Source organism: Equus przewalskii, chromosome 11, assembly GCF_037783145.1.
Source record: "Equus przewalskii isolate Varuska chromosome 11, EquPr2, whole genome shotgun sequence".
NCBI classification, from domain to species: domain Eukaryota; kingdom Metazoa; phylum Chordata; class Mammalia; order Perissodactyla; family Equidae; genus Equus; species Equus przewalskii.
In genome coordinates this window covers 18,321,498-18,346,941 of record NC_091841.1, presented here as the reverse complement: position 1 = coordinate 18,346,941, position 25,444 = coordinate 18,321,498, and the positions used below count along the sequence as shown (strand labels likewise).

General features: G+C 39.0%; 1 protein-coding gene across 1 annotated transcript in view; it reads right to left on the bottom strand.

Moving 5' to 3' along the window:
• Positions 1-25,444, bottom strand: part of LOC103561005 (fatty acid desaturase 2-like protein FADS2B) — a 36,386-nt gene that overhangs the window by 8,446 nt on the left and 2,496 nt on the right. Inside the window, exons 2-7 of the mRNA XM_008535388.2 lie at positions 20,543-20,653; positions 10,871-11,068; positions 9,457-9,558; positions 5,825-5,950; positions 3,129-3,189; positions 155-228 (exon numbers count right to left, since the gene is read on the bottom strand). Coding sequence (XP_008533610.1) covers positions 155-228; positions 3,129-3,189; positions 5,825-5,950; positions 9,457-9,558; positions 10,871-11,068; positions 20,543-20,653 — 672 coding nt within the window. The remainder of the gene's footprint in view (positions 1-154; positions 229-3,128; positions 3,190-5,824; positions 5,951-9,456; positions 9,559-10,870; positions 11,069-20,542; positions 20,654-25,444) is intronic.

The window sequence follows — 25,444 nt, the reverse complement described above, 5'->3', positions numbered from 1 at the left end:
ACAATTTCAATTCCCTTTCAATGGGTTAGGGTCCCTTCACATACTGGCTAAATCTTATGTCTCATTACTCAAGGATCTGTCTGGCAGGGGCCAAGCATTTTCATTTCCCATTTTCTACCTGATGTTGCTTCTGAGAATGAGTCAAGTTACTCACCTCCCAACACCTTTGCCGGACTATCTGCCACACGGTTAGGAAGTGGGAATATATAGGCATGGTGAAGGGAAGAACTGGAAAAGAATAAAAGAAAAGATGGAGAATAAATGAGCAGATTATGACCTCAATTGAGCAGGAGTCTATCTTTTTCATATGCCACCCCTGGATATGTTGTCCCTGAGAAAGAATGCAAGGTGGATATCCACGACCACACCCTAGACTCCACTGGGTTTTTTGAGTCTCTGAGAGTGAACTAGGAATTTGGTACAAGCTCCTTCAAGGAGACTAGTGAAGCTTTGAAGATTTGAGTCATTCTTGATGGAATGCTGGATCCTGGAAGAACTTCTGCTATGAGCTTTCAAGTTTTCTCTTCAGTCCTTCACAATGTTTAGGATTCAGCCCAGTAACAATATGTCTGCGTGGCAGAAATAAAGAAGGTTTACTCATTGCCTGGGTAGAGGGTTATGTACTTGCGTCTCTCCTAGCACCGATGAGGCTGCCTAGAGCACAAAGTCATCTTATGCAGACCCTTTGGTTTTGACAGACCCTCTCCTTGACCAAACTTTAGTCCAGTCGTCTGAATCCTCTTCTTGCCTAGGCCTCAGCATTGGTCTGCAAGCTCTCAAACTCTGCAAACCCTCAATACAAATTATTTCATCCACTCTCCACATTAAGATATTTGAACAACACTAACACAGTGTCTAACAGTTCAAAGCCACATCTCTGGGGTGACCCCAGTCCCCTTAAAGTCCTTGCCTGAGAAAGTTCAACACTGTCAACAGAAGGTACTGTTTCTTCAAGCCAAAACATGACTTTGGGTCTCTGACCTCCCTTTTCTAGAGCATTTCTGTTAGAAAACTTACAATTATAAACCTTTTTTATGCCCCTTTGAGATGTATCTTCTATAATACAGAGATATCTTTCTCGAGGACCTGGGAGTCATCCTTTTGAAATATAATCATCAGGAAAGATAGGGCCGTTCATCCATGTCTCTGTGGGAGGGTAAGAGCCGAACACAGATTTCCTAATCATGTTGACCAGCTTCCCTTCCCTTCAATGTCTTTCAGTAATTTCCTTTAGCACGCCCCAGCGTTTAAAGTCTCCCTCTTTTTGTTTCACCAGAGTTGAGCTCAGCTTATAAGGAAGCCTCTCTTTCCTATTGCAATAGCTTGAATAAAGTCTGTAGTGCCACCTTTAACAAATGCCCACCTCTGTTTTTCTTTGACAGTTTGAGTATGACTCATTTGTACCCAAGTTGCTAAGTTGGCATTTGAAGAGAAAGGGCACAGTGAAAGAGTTCCTGAGAGTAGTGTGGTTTGTGAGGTGGGCATTCTGCAGTGAATCCACACCATTCATTCATTCTTCATAAGCTGAGGGCATATTGTAGAACTATAGACATGGGAGGTGAGTTCAGAAAAGAAACTCCAACTGCTTTTTTCTTATGTGAACACACATCTAGTTAGTCTGGGGGTCAGCTGCTTTTCAAAATGGAGCACCAGTGTCCTCTTTCCTCATTTTGGTCATGCAACAAAAGGAGCAGGTGGCTACCATAGGTAGGGCTGCCCAATTAAAGCAGGGGCAGCAGTGGAAGCTGCTCCCATATCACAAAATATGACCCTACAGGCCACTCTGATAAGGTATGTTACAGATGACTACTGGCAACCAACATCTGGGCAAATCAGATCATCTGCAACAGACTTTCCCAGCTTTACCACTGTGGGCATTTGGGGTGAGATAATTCTTTATTGTTAGGGTTTGTCCTCTGTATTACATAACAGTGTCCCTGGCTTTCTGGCCCCTGGATGCCATTATCATTCCTCCCTCTCCATTTTAATAACCAAAAATTTCTCCAGACATTTTCAGATATTCCATTCGGTTAACATTGCTCCTGGTCAAGAACCACTGATCTACAGGAAATGTGTGGGACTGTCCCTGATTGGGGCTTATTTCTCAAACGTTTTAGATGAGCATATTTTGGAGTTCTATGAAACCTTTCTTTGTGAGCTGTTATGAATTTGATTTTGATTATGAGCAAAGTATTTTTGTTGCTGATGTTTTTTGCTTTTTTTATTAATGTTATGATAGATTACAACCTTGTGAGATTTCAGTTGTACATTATTGTTAGTCATGTTGTGGGTACACCTCTTCCCCCTTTGTGCCCTCCCCCCACCTCCCCTTTTCCCTGGTAACCACCGATCAGATCTCCTTGTCAATATGTTAACTTCCACCTATGAGTGGAGTCATATAGAGTTCGTCTTTCTCTGACTGGCTTATTTCGCTTAACATAATACCCTCGAGGTTTTTTATTGGTACCAGCATCATTCAGCTACCCTGCTTTCTTTTATATCTGCACCACATTCAGACCTATTATATAAATCTATATGTATGCCTATCTATGTATTGATCAATTGATCAGTAGATAGATATAGATATATAACAGGTACATATATGTATATTAGAAATATATATATACATAACTGTCCACCAGGATATCTTCTACAGCTGTGTGTAAGCTCTGGGAAGAGCCAGCTTTCTTTCACACAGAACATCTACGTGTGTCTTTTATTATCATTCCTCTACTTTTTCTGGCATCATCCTTTCAATGCTTTGGCATTATTTTCCTATCTGTCTTTCCTCCTGATTCAAATATTTCTATTCTTTTGTTCTTGACAGGTGTTTAGTCTATCCATGATGAGAGTCCCAGATGCAAAGCCCCTTGATTGGCATCCTGCCTTCCATCCTTCTTGGATCATCTCCTTCCCTGCCTTATACCCAGAGTGATGAGATGAGTATTAAAAATTATTATTTGCTCTTCCATTTTCCTTTTCAGATTTTCACCCCAGAAAGTCTGAAAGAAGACATGCAGCTTTTTCCAGTTAAAATAAGACACGGAGGGTTCCAGTCTGCCTTCTGCCTTGACAACAGCTTGCCTCAAGGAAATGGGATGAAGAAATGTGGCTGCAAGGAGACTCACCCATGTAGAAGTACAGGTGCTGCTTCTCATAATTGATGTATTTAATTTTCTTCTTGCCACACTGAATGGAGAGAGAAAAAAATTTAGGTAAAAGACAATACTTCTGGCCACTACATCAAAGACATCTGCGTGTGTGAATGAGTGTGTATGTGAGTGTTTAAAATCTCTATGGAAAGAGCTATCCAATCAAAGTTCACCAGCAGTCAAATTAGAGGCACTAGAAGAACCAGAACTGGAATGAGATGACATTTTTTGGCATCTTTTTGCTTTAATTAAATGTGGGCAAATCTTGCATGGATGGTTTATTAAAATTGACCATGGAGATTGCGATCATTTTTTTTTTATTCCCATCGATTCCATTGTGAAAATTTGTTACTTATGTGGAGTGAAGTGGTGATTGAGAAGAACATTTGTGATGAGTTTTCCCAGCTCTTCTTTAACTGTGGTGTATAGAATTCTGCTTGAAGCTCAGTTTCCATCTATATTTATTCTTTCAACAGATATTTAATGAATGGTCATGCGAGGAAAGATATAGACATGGCCCCTCCTATTTATCTCATCTTTCCTCCTTTGTGCCATCATTATCATCATGGATCTCATGCGGTGATTTTCTATTTCTAAGACATTATGATATTATATATAATCTCATGACAGGGAATTTGATTCATTTTCTTGGGGTCTCCTCAGTTAATTTAGTCTTTTAGTGCACAAGACAGCAAATACCCTGAGAGCAGGTGGAGAAGTAATGGTTATAACTCCAGGAACTAGCAGACTCAATGAATGTTTAATTAAAGGAATGAATGAATAAATGATAATTCGCATTCACTCTGTATTTTTGCTGTGTGTTCACTTAGTTATAACTCCGTGGGCTGTGTTTGACTCTTGCTTTCCTCATTTCCTTGATAAGTTCACTTCTACATATAGATTTCCTCTCTTCTGGATAGTGGACTTTTTCCACCCTTCTCTTATTGGAGAAATAAAAAGAAATATCATGGTGATGAAGTAATAATAGCTATTTTCAGTTACTCTCAAACTTTCAAACATTTAAGTAGTGTGAAGCATGGAAGAAAGAATAGGTAGAAAATGCTTGGGAGTTAGTGAACCTAGGTGAAGACTGGTTGTGAATATCATTCCAAAGGAGGACTCTATGTCTTTCCAGTGCACATGACCTGACACATTGAAGATTTAATTCATCCTTGTTGAAGGACTGAATGTTTGGAAATAGTGGTAGAAAGATTCACAGTAAAATGAGAAGAAAGGATAAGTTCAAGTCTCTTCAGAACTATTTTTTGATGTGAAGTAACTGAATTTTAGAGTTTAAATAATTTTAAGCAATATCTTGTATGGTAGCTTTGACACTATAATGTACAGAACTCTATGTTTCAAGGCATAAGTCCCAAGAGCAGCTGTAAAACTTGGAGAGGTGGCCTACGTCATTTTTGAAGAGGCAACAGGCGTATTGAATATGGCTCTAAAGAAGGCACTTCTGGAGAGGGTCAGGCTGCTTCATGAACTTCGGTGAGACAAATTTCTCTTTCTCTGGGGGGAGGACTAGAGAAATTAAAACGACACAGTTTTGTGATGAGCATAGGAGTCCACAGACATCACAGCAGTCCAAGTTGTTTGTGGAGCCATGGTCAAAAGCAAGTGATTTTTGATAACAGCCAGAATTTTCTTTTTCAGTCTAGGCAGTATATTCATTTCCTAATTCAGCTGCAGAAGAAGGTGAGTTCCCCAAAGCTGGGAAAACCTATTTTCAAAAAGCTGTACAGTTTTTGGTTTATGTACCACAGGACTTGGGCAGCAACTGACAAAACTATCCTCTTTTGTTTTTACAAAACTCCTAAATTCTTCTAGAAAGGGATAACACTGTCTTCCTAAGTACCTGATTCTCAAGATTTACCATTTCTCCCTGAGGAGAGAGACTTCTGTGGCTGTTCTTATACCTCCTTTGTTGAAAAAAGATTACCTCCTAAGAAATTTAGCAATTGTTCTTTACATGATGACTTTAAGTTGGGGAAAATAATCAACATGTGACAATTTCTGGAGCTGACTTTTCCCTTTTGTTTTCTGTTGTTTAAGAAGCACAAATTAGTGGTGGGGGCTCTAAGTGTCTTACAAGGCACTTGGGCTGTGGGTCATGTGTAAATGAATCAAAATGAACATTAACTAAAAATAACAGCATAGTATCTTCTAGCTGAGCTGGAATTAGTTGAGATAGTTAGCTATTTAGTTGTTTGTGATTTAGTGAGTTTTGAATATACCGACAGGTCTTCTCTAATGAATGTCTCTATAAGTTTGTTAAATTTTGAAGAGTCATTGTCAACCTCAGTCATCTAGTTTAATTGTCTAATATTAGCTTGGGTTGTCCAGAGGTAGTGACAGGCACTGAGCGGGGATCCCTCTGCCATCAGGATTGCTGAAGCAGAGTGATATGGTTATCACATTTCCTACTGCAGGAAGTTGGACTGGGTGACCTTTATGGTCATAGAGTCATACACTCCACATGTCCTCCTGTTCTTACAATCCCAGATTCAGTTATTTCAAATTTGTAACCTGGATGCAAAAGGAGAGGTGCCCTCAGACTATGATTGAAGCTGGAACTTCCAGCTTGATGTTTCCAAAGCAAGGCTGAAGACTTTTCCAAGAACCACTTCCAGGGACATTTCTCTGGTGCCCATGATTTCTAAATGTACCTCAACAGCTTGCAAATCTCCAACCAGAAATAGTGGTAGTAAATTAACATCTGGGTCTTTGTGGTAGATGTTCGTTTTTACATGATGCTGCCAGTGTCCACTGTTCCACCAGTTTCTCGACATGGCCTGAGGAGAAGAGAGGGTTGATTAGCTGCAAGATTTCTCTCCTGAAATATCCTTCACTATCACAGATTCCTTCAGGCATCTCCAAAGTCAAAATAAGAGATTTGAGATTCTCAAATTTGTCCCCACAACCAGGTCACAGGGTGATTCACTAACTGGAAGTTCTCAAAGCCTACAGACAAATAATCATCTGATTCAGGCTAAAACAACTCTTGATAATGAAAAAATCATAAAAACTTGTGGAAATAAATTGTTTTTCCATCTGTCTATTTTTTGATTCTCGTTTAAAAAAAAGTCTGAAGGTAGATGGGGCGGAGAGTATTCTTCCTATTTTACAAATAAAGAAACCTCGGCTCCAAGGCTTGAATTAGTTCTGTGGAAAAAAATTGGCCTTTCCTTTTGAAGAATCCTGCTTCAATGAACATTTCAAAAAATTATAGATCTGAAATGATTTTGTAGGGGGTCTTGGCTCAGATCATTGAATGAACAGGCTTCAATGCTCTCATATAAAAATAAATGTGAGTAAGATTATTACAGTTGATGCCAAGGTTGCATCATCTCTGATGAGGTCATTTCTGGTTTTCTCTCTCTGAATGAAAGTCTGCAGACCTTAATAGAGCACAGGATTTAGAAACACATCAACCTCTTTCATAAACCAGATAAACACTGCTCCGTGGTTTGGACAAATCACTCATCCTCTTTGAGGTTCAATTTCATCTCCAGCAAATACAGTATAATGACATTTTTATCCATGGGTCATTTGGGGAGACATGAGAGGCTGTACATAAATTGTTGGCACATTGCAATATTTAAGTTCCTCTCATTTCTCCTGTTGTTAATCATTTATAGAAGAATAAGCAGTAGCAGTAGTTTTTATTCAGTATTTGACATCTCTCAATAACTGGCCTACACATGTTTTAGATTTGCCTGTCTAATAAAGTAGCCCCTAATCACATGTGGCTATTGAGCACTTGAAATGTGACCAAATTAAGATTGGCTGGAAGTATATAATACACACTAGATTTTGAGGACTCTGGATGAAAAGGGAATTTAAATTGTCTTATTAATAATTTATATACTGAGTACAGGTTGAAAAGATAATGTTTGAATATATATATATATATATATGATAAAGTTACCTTTTAAAATGTGGTTACTGGAAAATTTAAAATGACAAGTCATTTAAACGTGGTTGGCATTATTTTTCTGTTGGACTATGTTGGTTGATTCATCTATGGTAGAGAGGGATGAGCATGTTTGAAAATCTGTAAGCGCTGTCTTTCTATAGTATTCATTGTGTCTTCTCTTAGCACCCACCCCCCTACTCCAATCCATCAGGAGTGGTATTCTCATCTCACCTCTAAGATTTTCTAATACCCTTATGGTGGAATCTCTCTCTTATTCTCTCCAGTCCCAGGTCACTCTGTTGAAGTTTATGCTTTAATGGGCAGTCACTTTCCAAACATTTCTTTTTGAATGTCTCATGATATTTCAATCTCAACAGGTGCTACACTATTTCCAGTCCTCCTTCTGGGGCCCCACCACACTCCAAACTTCTATCAAAGTGCATACCACTCACTGACTCTTAAAGTTGTGTATACACTCAGGGATTTTTAAAAAAGCATCAGCTAGAGTGGGGCTGATCTGAAATATTCCATACACTGGCAACAAACCAACTCCAGGGCAGACGAGTCTCACTTTTCCTCTGACGTCTTTGGAATTGGGGAGAGAGGGTGGAAGTGTCCATTACCTGAATCTCACGATGACATAAGGAACCATCTCTGCATTATTTCTGTGATAAGGATTTTTGAGCGAATCCAGAAACACTTCAACTATCCAACACTGGTGGATAAAGGGCAGAATAGTGTGCCTACATAAATTTTCTGGTAAAATGAAGCTTGTCACATATAATGACAATATATTATTCATTTTAACCATTTTGAGTGGCAGACATATTTCTAATATGAATATAGATCCAACCCTGTGTTGTCTAATCTACTTAAGCCTCAGTTTGCTCAACCAGAATGAGAGTATACAAGAAGACTAGGTGATTCTAAGATTTTTCCAATTTAATGATGCCATGATTTATAGTCTAATTCCCTATCTTCTTAGTACCATAACAATTTAACATTTTTCTTAATTATTCTGGGTCCCCATTTTGATTATGGAAAGATTATTCCTAGTATTATTAACAGCTGAAAGTTATTGAGCATTTCCCATATGTCATGCTTTGTGTTCAGCACAACACAGGTATATGAAATATAATCCTAACAATATCCCTGTCGGGTTGAAGCCATCATCTATCTCCATTTTACAACTGAAGAAACTGAGGTTCACAGACATTAAGCAATTTGATCAAAGTGACCCAGCTAACTAGTGGCTGAGTTCCTACAGAAGGCAGGTCTGATGTTAGAGCCACAGTTCTTAATCCTGGCTGCAGGTTAGAATCAACCTGGAGAGCTTTCAATACAGTGCTGACGTCCAGACCCCACCACAGATGAATTAAATCAGAACCTCTAGAGAGGTTACCTGTACCTGGGAAGCAGTGTATTCTAAAAGCTCTTCAGATGACTGTAAATGAGAGCCAGAATGGAGGAGCCAGAATGACTCCTCAATATTAGCTCCTAATGTGAGAGATGGGAACCCTGAGGGCCAGAGATAGTATGTGACTTACTCAAGGTCACATAATGAGCATTATCAGAGGCAGGGCTAGAAGCCACTCTTAGCAATCCTGTTCTGTTACCTAGGTTTCTTTCTTCATTCACTCATTCATTCCTTCATTCAACAAATACTTATTGAAGGCCTCCTATGTGCCAGGCACTCTGCCAGGTGCTGCACCCAGTGTGCATTGCATAGGAGTGTGTGCTTCCCCTCCTGGAGCTATGTTGGGGGGATAAAACCAACTGCCATCATCACCACCTTGGTTTTCTGCAGTTTTTTCAGCAGTCTAGGTTTGGTAACCCAAGAATCTTGAACAGAGCCATCTGTAATTTCTTGCCCATTTTTTCTCTTTCTCTTCAGGGTTTATCTATTTTCTTGCATTTTTTCCTTTATTTCTTCATAGTCCCACCCTTCTGGAATTAATCAGGCTTTCTGGCATCCCCTAGCTTCCCAGCGATAAATGTCCAGACCCTTTCTAAGAATATTCCCTCTCATGATTTTACAGGCACATCTCCATTTGTAAAGTCACAATCCTTCTCCTGTAAGGTGGATTCTTAAGGAGGTACCAAATAGTTTACTAGGATAAGGAAAAATATTAGAATTTCTTAAATAGAGATAAATGTTATCCTTATAAAATTCTAACTTTAGCATATATATTACAAAGTTATATTGCATATTAGTATATGTAAATATATGTATATATAATACATACATTGTTAATATATCTACTTTTATTTGTGGGCTTATACAAACAGTTTTATTGAGATGAGCGAACAAAGAAACTTGGAAACCTGTGCCTTAGCAAATGATGTTCAGGAATCCCATCATACTTCCTGAACATCTCATACCTTGAGATGACATATCAGAAATTTGTGCATCAGGCGGTTCCAATTGGACTTTTTAAATATGGATAGGTGTCCTGCATCATGCTGTAAAAATCCACTCTGAGCCTAGAAGAGACCAAATTGTGGTTAGAGAAATTGGGAAGTCAAGAACTAATTCATAAATTAGCACGATAGTAGATTCAGGAGTCCGTCTGAGAAAAAGAGTGGGAGAGCTTCTCTGAGCTCAAGCTAAGTTTACTTTCTATTTCCCACACGTGTCACATTCTTCCCCACCTCCATGCTTTTGCACAGATGGTTCTCCAGCTGAGAATGCTCTTCCTGCCACTGTCAAAATCTTTCAGTGTGGAGTGGAAAGAGCATGACCTGTGGAGTCAGGCAGATTTGGGTTCTAAACCTTCTTCACCACTTATGAGTTGCACGAATCTTGGTGAGTTATTAGTAGCTTGAACCTTAATCCTTCATTGATAAGCGAGGATAATAACATCTTACTCACGGAGCTTTTATGCGGCTTAAACATGTGTACAGTGACTGGCTTATGCTAAACACCAAACAAATGTTTGCTTCCTTTCTTATTTGAAAAGTTGCTTTTCGTGGAATAAGAGAAGTTAGCTTTTCAAAGACAAATAGCATATGAAATTCTGGAATTGACATTGGTGTTACTTCTTCTTAAAACCTTCTACAGTTGTTCTGATCAGAATTAAATGCCTCTTTCCTCTCCAATAGGACAAGCTCTTTCCCCTCCTTGGCATCCATGTCATTGTGTCATATAGTATGTTAGATATTTGAATGACAGTCTCCTCCAGTGGATGACTCATTTTCCAAGGGCAGGGACCACATGCATTGGGGTTTATGTCCACAACACTGTGTTGTGTTCATAGAAGTCCATGCTCAGAGATTCATATTTGATTCAACAAGGATTTATCAAATACCCTGCTATGTGCCAGCTGCTGGTTGTCCTTTATGGCAAAATCTATACATTCTTAATTCTTATATAATGAGATGTCTTTGCTCTTGAACAATTCATGGTTTGATGAATTGATAAATCTTGGTTGCTAAATGAATGAAATATAAGCTGAGTGTTACATGGCTGAAAGTAGAACTGCAGTTCCTGAAGATGTGTGGATCAAATTGAGCAAAGAGTAGCAACTGCCATGAATTAAATATTTACCACATACTAGGTATTTTCTACATTATCTTGTTTAGCTGTCCTCAGCATACTTCCATAACATAATTTGCTATAGCCATTTTACAGACAAGAGAACTGGGGGATGGTGAGGTTTGGTAATTTGCTGGTGTGAGATGCTGATGAGTAGGTTGCTAGGAAGTACCAGGCAGCAGCTGACAACAATCTAAAGACAGAAGAAAAATTCTAAGCTTTTCCCTGAAGCCATTGCCTGGGCTTAGGATGCTTGCTTACCTGAGAAATTGTGAGAAGAAAGGAAGTGAATATTGTAATACACCAGCCATTGCCAAAATGCCACAGCATTAGCCAAGCCAGGGCTTCCAAAATCAAGATCTGGGCAAAGTGAAGGAAAAAGAACCCCAGATTGGCGTTGAACATATTCATATCCTCTAATTTCCTCCGCAATTCTTGGAAATCTTCCACCAACTGGGACTGTGAAATGAATATTCACATTGAGTAATGAATTAGTGCCTTCAAGGGAGAAGGAACACAAATGAACATAATTAAGAATCTATTTTATTAACTTACTAATGCCTTAATTTTGTGAATAGAAACTTATTAATATTAATAAATTTAATTTGGCAGAAGTATAAACAAAAGAAAATTAACAAAGAGACCCTTCAAAAAGGTTGCGGTGGTGGCTGGCCAGGGGGTGTAGTTGTTAAGTTCATGTGGTATGACTGCAACAACATGGCAGAGTTAGATGTTCCCTTTGTCTCTCCCCCTTTTGAATTATAAGTAAGCGGAGATTCGCTGACCAATGGAGGAAGCTCACACAGCACAGCAGGATGCCTCAGAGACACACAGCTATACATCTGAGCATGGAGAGACTGGCTCCATGGGGAGTGGTGGAGAAAGGTGAGCACTCCCTACTCTCCCCTGGTGGCCCTGTGCATGCACACAGACACTTCCCAACCCAGCATGAGTGCTCTGAAAGTGGGAACATGCACTGGGGCAACTGTAGGGGGCGAGATGGTTGCAGCCCTTAGCCTACTTCTGATTGCTTTACCAACAGGGAGGGGGAGTCCACTGGGCCCCTAAAGTGCCAAAGAGTGGCCCTAGCTTGGTCCCAGGGACGAAGCCCTGGCCACCAAGCATAGCAGCCCTGTGGACCACAAGCAGAGACTGCAGCAGAAACACATGCTGGAGGAAGCACATTCTAGGCTTATGTGAGTACCCATGGTGCCACTGAGCCCCAAAACAGGAAATGTGTCCCAGAGTAGCTGTAGGAAGAGGCAGCAGCAGCCCTTAGCCCACTGGTGATTGCTTTCCTGGCAGGGAGGTAGAGCCCAGCATGCCCCCATGGCACTAGGAGTGGTACTAGTTTTGTCCAAAAATGAAGCCCTGCCCACCACAGATAGTCCCCACAAGTGCCTGAACACACCCCATCCTGAGGCAAGCATCTATAAAACCCCCATAGTTTCAAGCAGATGAGGTCAGGCCAGAAACTCTGCTCCTGTTTCCCCTTAGTGGTAACGGGTGGAATCTGTGACCTAATACTACCACAAATGCCATCACAAAAGATTAGCTCAGAGGTCAGCCCAGTGGCGTACTGGTTAAGCTCATGTTCTCTGCATTTGCGGCCCGGGATTCACTGGTTCAGGTCCCAGGCACGGACCTATGTACTTCTTATCAATCCATACAGATGCAGGTGTCCTACATATAAAATAGAGGAAGATGGGCAAGCCATTTTCTCAGGGCCAAGATTCCTCAGCTAAAACAGGATGATGGAGACAGGCATTAGCTCATGGCTAAACTTCATCAAAAATGAATGAATGAATAAATAAATAAATAAATATTAGTTCATCAAACACCATTAGAAAAAGCAACAACAATTCAGACCAGATAGAAAATGACAATTCTCCAGAAACCAACCCTGAAGCCACAGAATTTAACAGCCTAAATGACAGAGAATTCAAAATAGCTGTCATAAAGAAACCCAACCATTTACAAGAGAACACAAGAAGACAGATCAAGGAGCTCAGGAATAAAATGAACCTCTTCAACAAAGAGATTGAAAGTATAAAAAATGATCAAGCAGAAATTCTGGATATGAAAAAGACAATTAATGAGAAAAGAAGTAATCTAGATTCCTTAAGAAGTAGAGCTGATGTATGGAGGAAAGAATTAGTGATTTAGACAACAATTATAGAAATTCTATAAGTGGAGGAGGAGATAGGTGGAACTAAGATTTAAAATAAAAGAACTCATTCTTTGAGAAATATCTGACTCAATTAGGAAAAGAAACATAATGATTACAGGTATTCCAGAGGAGAAGAGTGGGAGAAAGTAGCAGAGAGCTTGATCTAAGAAATAATAGCTCATCACTTCTCAAACCTGGGGAAGGTTCCAGATTTACAAATACATGAAGCTAATAGAATGCCTAATTACATCAATGCTACAAGCCCTTCCGCAAGGCATATAACACTAAAAATGGCAAAAGTCAATGACAAAGGAAAAATATTGAGTCTAGCAAGGCAAAAGAAAACAACCTTCAAAGGATACCCTATCCAGTTTTCAGCAGATATTTCAGAAGAAACCCTACAATCTAAGAGAGAATGGAATGTTATATTCAAAATACTGAAAGATAGATCTTTCAGCCAAGAATACGTTATCCAGTAAAACTTCCCTTCAGATCTGATGAAGAAATAAAAGTTTTGCCAGATAGCCAAAAGCTGAGGGATTTCATCACCACTAGACTTCACCAACAAGAAATAATTAAAGATGCCCTCACTCCAGTAACAAAAAGGCAAAGGTCTACAAAGCTCTGAGTAATGAGACAAATAGACAGACATGATCATAAAACTGCAGCCCTGTATCAGAACAGGGAGGCAAAGATTCCATTATAAGTTAAGAGATAAATAGAAAGTAGACATCAAAAGTAAGGATAAACACTTCAACTTAGTCTCAAAAACTCAGAACATTAAAAGCAGAACAATTTGTAACAGCAATAATGCAGAAGGGGAGAGGAAAGGGAAAGAAGTTGATTAGATTAATGGAGATAAGAGGCTATGAGAAAATGGATGATCTCATCTATGAGATCGTTTATACAATCCTGGTGGTAACCACCAAAGAAAAAATCAGAGCAGAGCTACAATTCATAAAAAGAGGGAAAAGTGAGAAAACCTCTTCAGAGAACCACAAAAATGAAATGGCAGTCAGAAATAGAAAGGAAGAGAAAAAAAGGAAACATAGAAAAATGAGAAAACGGGATAAAATGGCAGTATTAAGCCCTCATATATCAATAATCACTCTAATGTAAATACATTGAATTCTCCAATCAAAAGACACAGAATAGCAGGATGATTAAAAAATCACACCCAAAAATATTCTGCCTCCAGGAAACACATTTCATCTCTGAAGACAAGCATAGGCTCAGAGTGGAGGGATGGAAGACAGTACTCCAAGCAAATGGCAAAAAACAGAAAGTAGATGTCGACATATTTCTATCAGACAAAGCAGACTTCAAGTTAAAAAAGACAATGAGAGACAAAGAGGGGCAGTGTATAATGATAAAAGTGACATTCTGCCAAGAGAAGAAAACATTTGTTAATATATATGCACCCAACACAGGGGTACCAAAGTACATAAAGCAATTATTAACAGACTTCATGAGGAAATTAACAGCAACACAATAGTAGTAGGGGACCTCAACAGTCCACTACATCAATGGACAGAACATCCAGACAAAAAACCATGAGGAAATAGTGGATTTACATGAAACACTTGATAAAATGGACTTAGATATATGCAAATCTTTCCATCCAAAAATCGCAGATAACACATTCCTCTCAAGTGCACATGGATCATTCTCGAAGATAATTCTCCCATATGTTGGGAAACAAGGCAAGCCTTAATGAATTTAAGAAGATTGAAATCATCCCAACCATCTTTTCTCAGCATCATGCTATATAACTAGAAATCAACTACAGGAAACAAACTGGGAAAGGCAGAAATAGGTGGACACTAAACAAATGCTATGAACATCCATTGGATCAAGGAAGAAATCAAAGTGGAAGCAAACTAGAAAATACCTGGATAAAAATGAAAATGAAAATGAAAATACAACATACCAGCTCTTACGGGATGCAGCAATGTCTGCCATAAGAGGGAAATTTATAGCAATACAGGGCCACCTCAACAAGAAAGACAAATCCCAAGTAAGTCATCTTAAAATGCACCTGATAGAAGTAGAAAAAGAAGAACAAACTAAGCCCAAAGTCAGCAGAAGAAGGCAAATAATGAAAACCAGAGAAGAAATAAATGAAATAGAGACTAAAAGACAGTAGAATTGAATTAAGGAAACTAAGAGCTGGTTCTTTGAGAACTCAAACAAACCTTTTGCCAGACTCACCGAGAGAAAAAGAGAGAATCCTCACATAAATAAAATGTGAAATGAAAGAAAAGTAATTACAACAGTACTAAAGAAATACAAAGGATCATAAGAGAATACTGTGAAAAGCTTTATGCCCACAAATTGAATAACGCAGAAGAAAGGGATAAATTTCTAGACTCATATAACCACTTAAAACTGAATCAAGAAGAAATAGAGAATCTGAATAGATCAATCATGAGGAAAGAGATTGAAACAGTGATCCAAAAGTTTCCAAAAAACAAAGACCAGGACCAGACGGCTTCTCTGGAGAATGCTACCAAACATTCAAAGAAGATTTAATAGCTAGCCTTCTCAAAGTATTTCACAGAAGAAGATGGAATGCTTCCTAACTCATTCTATGAGATTGAAATTACCCTGATACCAAAACTAGACAAGGATGACACAATGAAGGAAAACTACAAGTCAATGTTGCTGATGAACTTAGATGCAAAAATCCTTAACAAAATGTTGGCAAATTGAATATGGCAATACATTACAAGGATTGTACACCATGATCAAGTGGGATTTATTCTAAAGACGCAGGGATGTTTCAAAATATGCAAATCAATCAATGTGATACGCCTCATTAACAAAATGAGGAATAAGAATCATATCATCATCTCAATAGATGCAAAGAATGCCTTTGACAAAATCCAACATCCATTTATGATAAAAACTCTCAGTTAAATGGGTATAGAAGGAAATTACCTCAACATAATATAGGCCATATATGAGAAACTCACAGCGAATGTCATACTTAATGCTTAAAAATTGAAAGCCATCTCTTTGAGAATAGGAACAAGACAAGGGTGCCCACTCACTCCACTCCTATTCCACATAGTACTGGAGATTTTGGCCAGAAGAATTAAGCAAGAAAAAGAAATAAAAGATATCAGAATTGGAAGGGAAGAACTGAAATTCTTGCTCTTTGCAGATTACATCATTCTATTTATAGAAAAACCTACAGAATCCACCAGAAAACTATTAGAAATAATCAACAACTACAGCGAATTTGTAGGATACAAAATCAATTTAAAAGACTCGATGCATTTCTATACACTAACAATGATCTACCAGACAGAGAAATCAAGAATACAATCCCATTTACAATTGCAACAGAATAAAATATCGCAATCCCATTTAAAATTGCAAAAAGATTAAAATATCTAAGAACTAACTTAGTGAAAGAGGTGAAAGACCTGTACAGCCAAAACTAGAGAACATTATTGAAAGAAATTGAAGAAGATATATTGAAATGGAAAGATATCACATGCTCGTTGGTCAGAATAATAAACATAGTTAAAATGTTCACACTCTAAAGAAATCTACAGATTCATTGCAATCCCAATCAGAATCCCAATGACATTCTTACCAGAAATAGGACAAACAATCCTAAAATTTACATGGAGCAACAAAAGACCTCAAATAGGCAAAGCAATCTTGAGACAAAAACAGCAAAGCTGGAGGCACCACAGTCCCTGATTTCAAAATATAATACAAAGCTATAGTAATCAAAACAGCATCGTGCTGGCACAGAAACAAACAGATCAAGGAAACAGAATTTAAAGCCCAGAAATAAAACCACATATGTATGGGCAGTTAATCTTTGACAGAGGAGCCAAGAACGTACAATATAGAATAGAAAGTCTCTTCAATAAATGTTGGGAAAACTAGACAGCCACCTACAAAAGAATGAAAGTAGACCATTATCTTGCACAAAACACAAAAATTAACTCAAATTGATTAAAGATTTGAATGTAAGACCTGAAACCATAAAACTCCTAGATGAAAATATAGGCAGTACCCAAGTTGACATTGGTCCTAGCAACATCTGTTCGAATACCATGTCTACTCGGGCAAGTGAAGCAAACAAAAGAGTGAACAAATGTGATTACATCAGACTAAAAGTCTTCGGCAAAGCAAAGGAAACCATGAACAAAATGAAAAAAAAAAAACCACCAACTGGAAGAAGATATTTGCAAATCATTTATCCAACAAAGGATTGATCTCCCAAATATATAAAGAGCTCATAGAACGCAACAATCAAAAAACAAACAACTCAACCAGAAAATGGCAGAGCATATGGACAGATATTTTTCCAAAGACGATATACAGATGGCCATCAGACCCATGAAACAATGTTCAACATCACTAAATATTAGGGTAATGCAAATCAAAACTACAACAAGATACCACCTCAAATGGGTCAGAATGGCTATCATTACCAAGACGAAAAGAAACAAATGTTGGAAAGGATGTAGAGAAAAGGGAGCCTTCATACAGTGCTGGTGGGAATGCAAACTGGTGCAGCCAGTATGGAAAACAGTAAGGAGGTTTCTCAAAAAATTACAAATACAAATACCATATGACCCAGCTATCCCCCTACTGAGTATTTATCCAAAGAACTTGAAGTCAACAACATAAAGAGACTTATGCAGCCCTATGTTCATTGCAGCACTAAAAATAGTGAAGAGATGGAAGCAGCCCAAGTGCGTATCTGCTGACGAATGAATAAAGAAGATGTGGTGCGTATATATATATACAATGGAATGCTACTCAGCCATAAAAAGACAAAAATTTTCCCATTTGCAACGACATGGGTGGACATTCAGGTTATGATATTAAGAGAAATAAGCCACACAGAGAAAGACAAATATTGCATGATTTCAACAATATGTAGAAGACAAATACAAGGATAAAGAGAACAAATTAGTGGTTATCAGAGGGAAAGGGGGTTCGGAGTGGGCAAAAGGTAAAGGGGCACATATGTAGGGTGATGGACAAAAATCAGGCTACTGGGGGCAAGCACGATGAAGTTTACTCAGAAATTGATAAATAACAGTGTACACCCCAAATTACACATTGTTATAAAGCAGTATGATCTCAATAAAATTAGTTGAAAAACAGATAGAGCTCACAGATGTTAGCTCAGAGCCAATCTTCCTCACACACACACACACGCACACAGGGTTATAATAAATTTTTTTTCTCTCGAGAAGAGAAAGATGAGTAGTGATTTGTAAACTGTCCTCAAACTGTTACAGAATTCTGTTAGAATCAGTTTCTTTTACTGAATGGGGGTTGGTCAGTAAAGACATACATAAGTCTAACAGTTGTCTTTAAAATCATCAGTATTATTTCAGGTGTTGAGTGATCTCTGGCTATGCTCTGGGGAACTCTGTTCTCTATATGGATCTGTGTTACTGTAGTTAGTGGTATGGTTTACAAGCGTTTTCAATGTCATCTCCTGTTGATATGTGCACAGGGCTCTTGCATAGATGATGAACAAGACAAATGTAATTCAGTTAGATTAGCTCGAAGGATGACTTTCCCGTGAACTGCTCAACGGATCTCCAGAAACAAGACACAGGGTCACCAGTGGAAGTAATGTTGGTCTGCTGGTTGGAGGGGTCCTGGTCCTGTGGTCATGTAGTGTGCATATGTGCATGTGTGTGTATGTATAATGCTAGCATTTGTTTACAAGCTTGCCACATTATACCGGAGAGTCAGTGCCAAGGCTGAAAAGAAATCTCTCTTAGCTTAATGACTAGAATGGGTTTAAAGTCAGGACAGTTGAGAAAGTGACCAGGGTATAAGAAAGAGGGCAGGATTCTTCAGATGTAAGAAAGGTGAGAAATTTGAAACAGAAAAAGAAAGAGTTATGAAAATAATTCTAGAAGCCAAAAATTTTATTTCAAAATTTACTGATGGAACTTTAATAAGATCCTCTGCCTTGGAAAAGTCTGGATGGGCTCATCTCTCAAGCCCCCATCAACCTTGAAATTCTGATGGCCATCGATAATTATAATGTCATGTCTAGAGTGCCTCTCAGCCTGGTCATCTTTTCCAACCCATTTATTGTACACAGCAGGGGATCACCAAAGCCCAGAAAAGTGACAGATCTAAAATTATCAACAAGTCAGTGACAGATCCTGGAGTTAAACTTATGCTTCCTGACCCTGCGTTGCATGCTCAAACAGTAATTTTCCCTCTATATACATGTTTCTATCTGTATATATAGAGATGTATTAAAGAAAATTTATGGTAGACTTTTAGCCCCAGAGTCCAACACTGTTTTAGATAATGAATGATCATCTCATAGCTTTCAGCCACTAGTGGGGATTTCTTTTCCATAGAAAAAATTCTTTTGAAAAATAATTATGCTTTGCATCCTCTTCTATTCTTAACCTAGGACTACCTGCCCTAAATGATGGGGACATATCTAGAGGTTTATCGACAACTAGTACCACCACTGAGTTCATGTTATTGACAGTACCTAAAATCTGCTTAGCATTTTCTATGTTCCAGACCCTGTGCTTTAAATGCCTTTAACTCTTTCAACAATCTCCCAATAGCTTTTGTGAGTTTGGTGCTATTGTTGTTGTGATTTTATAGACAGAGAAACAGAACCACAGAGAGGTCTGGTAGCTGACCTAAACCCACACAACTTGTGACTGAGCTGGGTTGTGAGTCCAGGCTGTCCACTCACAGAGCACACTCTTCTAAACATAGAGCTGAGCTTCCTGACACACAGCCTCGCGGGATGAACGGGGTGCATGTGGAGCTAAGGAGAGAGCCTGAGTGTTCCTCTCAGGGCTGCAGTTAACCAGCTCTGTGACCTCAGATGCCTCCTGTCCCTCTGTGAGCTTGTTTCCTCATTTTCTACAGCAGAAACATAATCTTTATTCTATCTGCCTCACAGTGATATATTATCAGCACTTTGTGAAAATTATTTTACAAGAATTATAAGCTAATTCAGAAAAACAAATTGTTATAAAATGAAATGTTCAATATTAATAAAAATCCCTTTAAGGTTAATGTAAAACAATCCTAGGGAATTTTTAGTCTTCTAGTGACCCTTTCCTTTGAAAGATAGTACATCAGGTAGCCGAAGTGTTAGACAAAGAAAGAGTGGTGCCCTGCCTTGGGAATATCTAAGGAATTGGTCCAGAAATAAGTGACTTGGAGTCTCAGTTCTTTCACACACCAGCTATGGGAATTTCATAGAGTGATTTATTTCCCCAGAACTATAATTTCTCAAATGTAAAAAGGGTTGTAGATAAGATACTCACATCTTTCATTCAGTGGCTATTTATAAAGTTCTTAGTGAATGTCTGATTTTGTGCCGATAGATGCTGAAGACAGATATAAGCAAAATAGACATATTCTCTGCTCTCATGGACCTTCGTTTCACAGAAAACATAGATACAAACATTCAACAAATAATTACAAGCAGTCATGGGAAAAAATACAGCCTTAATTTGCCTGACATCAAGCAGATGCTTAGAGACCTGCAGTTACTGTTTGGTTGGGAACCAAAAATTCCATTCCTTTGTTTTACAGAGGTTTAAGAGCTCTGAGGGTTTAAGGAAGAGGACATTGTTTTTGATACATGCAGAATCCACTCCTTCATGCTATGGTAGGTCCACCTTGGCATGTTGACTGATTTCTCACAGAAAACGATAAGTTGGCCCTGAAATATACTTTGTCCCCATCCTCTCCATACTCTTGAGTCCTTAGACCTCACTCACATTTTTGTTTCTCTCCTGGCTGGGCTCTCCAGGGGCAAGCTCTCCGATGAACAGGGGCTTAAGGTACAACTGCACAACGTCAAGCTGCGGGTGCATGGCTCTGAAGACATCCTGTAAATCAGAGAGGATTGTTAGAGGCTTAAAAGAGACCTGTTTATCCACAAATTAGTCCCCTTCCTTATCTCATCCTCTGCCCAACTTCGAAACCAATACCAGCTCTGTTATAGAGGATTTGTTTCTCACTCCAGATTGATGCTTCAAGTTTATCAATGTTACCCTTGGAAACCCTCTCTGAAAACCTCATGGTGGAGATCCACCTACTGAATTCACTGCTTCACTAGGCAAGTCCAACGTAGCCAGGTTATCCCCAAGTGTTAGAAGAGATCACTGCTCATTTTATTGAGCCCCAGAAGAAATTGTTGGCTTGAGTTAATGGGCTACGATGAAACTTCAATGTCCAACATCATGGTTGGTGTGGAAGTTGCTTACACCATCTGAAGCATGCAGCAACCAAGACTGTCTGTGCAAATCATATCTCCCACCAAAGTCTCCCTCTTGTGTCTTGCCAAAGGCCCAGGGGAATGAGACTCTTGAATTAAGTTCTTTCTGAAGAAAGGTTAAATTTGATGATGGTAGCTTAAAACAAATGCATAAGAGAGCCTAGGAGCAAAGCCCTTGAGCTCTGGGTTGTCCAAAATAGCACATTCTTGGCTAAGTTTGTCATTGAAGGAGTCTTCTCACTCTTCCTAAAAAGCACTAGGGCAGTCTCTGCAGGGTCTTGTGACAATCAGGCACAGAACACAGTTGACCAACTATATTTCATTCCGTTGTTTACAACTCTTCCATGTATTTCTGTTGCATTTAGGATTTTTCTCTCTCAGGTCCCATGGTAGGTAGCAACAACAAGTGCCTATGAGAAGCAGCAGTGGTTCCTATATAGTGGTTCCTGCTTATGTTTGGAAGGAAGAGAAATTCTCTTCCAGCCTATGGATTTAAATGGCTTTGGGGGAAGGCTGATTCTCTAAGAGAAAGATGCTAGAGTTCTTGCTATTATGGCACTGGGGACAGTAGTGATTAAAAATGAAATATGACCAATGTTGTAACTGGAGTACGTGGAAGCCACAGACATTACTCTGGAGTGCTGGTGTTTCATAATACTAAGAAAGCATAACCTGGCGCAGCCTTCCTACATCTAAAATCTGGCTTGGCAACTTACTAGCTCTGTAATGGTGGATGAGTCTCTTGCCCTGTCCCTGCTTGTATTTTGTCTTCTCCAACATGGGAGTGATGATAAAAATAATTCTGTTCATTAAGCTATTGTAAGGATTATGTGACTTAATTAGAATCTGATTTGCATATAGTAAATTCTCCTTGTATAATGGCTATCTTTCTTATATTTATACCTCTAGTGATAAGAACTCACTGCCTACCATCTGTTCAATACAGCAATCCAGAGATTTTACTCCTAAACCTGAATGCCTAATGGAGAGTGAGTTCTGACTTAGTGAACATAATGAGTCCTCCATCTTCAAATGGTATAAGAAGAATTATATACAACTCTATTCATAAGAAGGTGCTCCTAGAGTGAATAAGGTTAACTAGAATGGTGAAGTTACCTAAGCCAGATATTCATGTCTGTTTAGACTTCTCCAGCCTGTTTACTCATCCATTCCCTCATCATTTGTTATAATTTATGTCTCCTAGATATCCTTGGCACTTATCCCATCTTCTCCCTTCCTGTTGCACATGCCTTCCTCAGGCCTTCAACATGTTCCCTGGACTCCTTCCTTCATTTTGAATGACTCTTCTCTTAACTGCCAGGCTGCGTTGTCAGAAAGGCAGCGTCTTCTCATGGCTCACTTTCACCTATTAGCCCTTTGGTACTTCTCTCTCTACTGCTGTACCTACTTTTCAGTTTGAACCACTGTTCAAACGAGAATCAGAGTATTTAAGACATTTTGACAACCCAGAGGAGATGCACTTACAGCTTTCCTTTCATCAACAGCCTAGTAACCTTGGGGGATTTTGTTGTTATGATTGTGGATGGGGGGGCGATGCTGTGCTAGAGAAATGTCATGTGTAGCTGAAGGAGAGGAAGACATACAGTCAGGGTAAAATGCAGACTGCTTAGCTCAGCAACCAAGACACTTCCTCCCTCCCCTCCTTCTCTTTACTCTTCCCCCACCTCTTCCCTCGGTTCATCTTCTCCTCCTCCTTCTCCTCTTTTCATACTCACACCATGACAGTCACTGACATTCACTGAGGACATACTATTTGCTGATATTGTGCTAAGACAAAGTGGCATCCATAAACTTCCTTTTATGGAAGTGTCTAAGCTGAGATGCCCACTTTGGCTGTGTGCTTACTCATGACACCAATCATATGTGTACTCCACCTTTGTACACATCCTCTCTTCCCACTGCCCTAGTCTTGCCTCTATTGGTTTTACTCATTTCAAGCAATTTGGAATTCTCTTTTTTGGAGCTGTACACAAATCTACCCTCCTTCACAATGCAATCCTCCAAATAGTTGAAATGGACTTTGCTGTATTTCCTCTAAGTTTTTGTCTTCCCTTCCCTATTATATTGAGCTTTGGCTGTCATGAGAAAGAACTTGAGTTTCTTAGTGTCCCTCCTTCACTGTGGTGTCCAGAGACAGGTGTGGGCTGATCAGCACATAGGATCATAAACCTGCTTCCTTTGTTCCAAACGTGCTGCTCATGGACACACATCACAAGACTGCAATTATCTCTTTCAGGGAGGCTGGAACACACCATTCCTGTATATAAAACTTGCGGCTAGTTTATGTATGGGCTCCTTTACCTCTTTTGCCCTTCCCCACACCTCTTGCCCTCTGGTAACTATCTATCTGTTTCTTTATCCATTGCTGGTGAACGTGATGCAGTCTACATGGAAACTGACATATAATAATGTATACCTGAAATTTACACAATTTTATAAGTCAACATTACCTCAATAAAATGACTTAAAGGAAAAGAAACGCATGCGCCCAAATTTCTCTAAGAAAACTGCAACTGTTTTGTATACGTTATTATATCCCACTTAAAAAAGTCTTTGATTAAATTCAAGCATTTCTGGGGAAAGAAGCAAAAAAAAATTATTGTGGCTATTTATTTATACGTATTTCCTGTCATCAAATGCTTCGTGATCCTCATTGTAATAATTACAAAATAGCCCAACATGTGGATATATTGTGATCCATATAATCAGTTCTTGGTCTTATAGGTTGTTTCTGACTTTTCTGAGTTGAGCTATTCCAGGTAGGAAGACCTGGCCTAGGCTCTATTAGCTCTAGGCTGGTAGCTTTAAATCATGTAGTTTGAAAAAGATCAGATAACTCATATGTGCAATAGTAAGAGCTGATGTGCCAATTTTGTTTTATGAACTTATTTTCCTCAGCATGGTCTTTGGAGAAAATTACCACCAACCTCAGGAGAAGTAATTAATAATAAAACACAAGAGGTGCATTTTTTCAGTGTTTAATCTGTGCCAAGCACCAAAGGGATCACTTTATTTTATCTCCACTGATTTTTATAACAATACTGAGATAAAGGTATTCTTGTTCCCACTTTCCAGATAAAGGAGCCAAGGCTCCAAGAGCTTTAGTAACCTCCTCAGGAGATTCCTAGCGATGGAGCCCAGATACAAATCAGTCCTGTTTCATTCCCAAACCTCTACTCTTCATCCTTAACAAGGCTGGAAACCTAATAAGGATTTTAGAATGGTGACTACATGAATGAATTAATTAATGATGCTATGGGACACAGTACTTAGGTATCATTATTCACCTTTGATGAGGATGGAGGATTGAAGACTATTTCTGTGTAAATAAGAAAAGGGTACTCGTTCTGGGCAGATGCACCCATGGGTCCAGGGCTGGCACACAGAGTCCATAGTTTGGTCCATATTTGCCTTGCAAGGTGCAACCTGTAAACGCTTCTTAAGTTCTAGAGTAAGCACTGGACCTCAGGTCCTCTGGCTTTATGTTCTGCCCCCCTTAAGTAGAGATCATGATGCCTTCTACCCCTCAAGGACCCCTCTGTTCCAAATCAGATGATACAAAATATAATCAGATTTTTAAGAGGGGTAGTAAACAGGAAGTAAATATCACATCCTGAGGCTACACATGACAGTGATATGAATAATAATAATTACAATTTAATAAACTTTATTAAGTGTCTGACATTATGTTAAGCACTTTATAAGCATTAGCCTTATTTACCATAAACCAGTTAGACGGGGAACATCATTAACACTTAGCAGATGATGAAACTGAGGTTCAGAGCATTTCAATAATTTTCCCAGGTTCACATAACTGATTCCAAATCTCAGGCTTGCCATACTCTGAGTAGTCCTGGAGTATGGTGCTTGTCAGAATTCTCCTGGCACCTTCCCATTCTTCTTGAGCCATGTTCCTTTGGAGCATATTTTCTATGAACATTTTTGGCTTTATATCCTTAAAGTCTAAGGTACATGGCTGACCATGCTCAGAATTTTCATTCTAAAGATATGAATCCTAAAGTGCCATGGATAGTTTTTCCATAAGGTTCTGGTGATTTCTATTTTATTAATCAATTCCTCCTGGTTGGCTAGAATTGGGTGCAGAATCATGGTCTTTTCCTAAGTTCTGGGAGATGAAAGTCATCAGGAAATTACAGTTTTATCAGCTGAGCTGCCTCAAGATGAGTGAGTCTATCAGATTTCTCCATGTTTATTGAAGGGCCATGTCTTTGCCAACATATCCTCTGAACTTATTCTCGGACTTGTGTTAGGAAAGCATTATCCACATTATTTCCAAGTTGTGGGAATGACGGGATGGGCTAGATAGGAATCTGTAGTATTTTTTTCTCTCTCTTTTTAAACTCTTTACTTTTATTTTAGT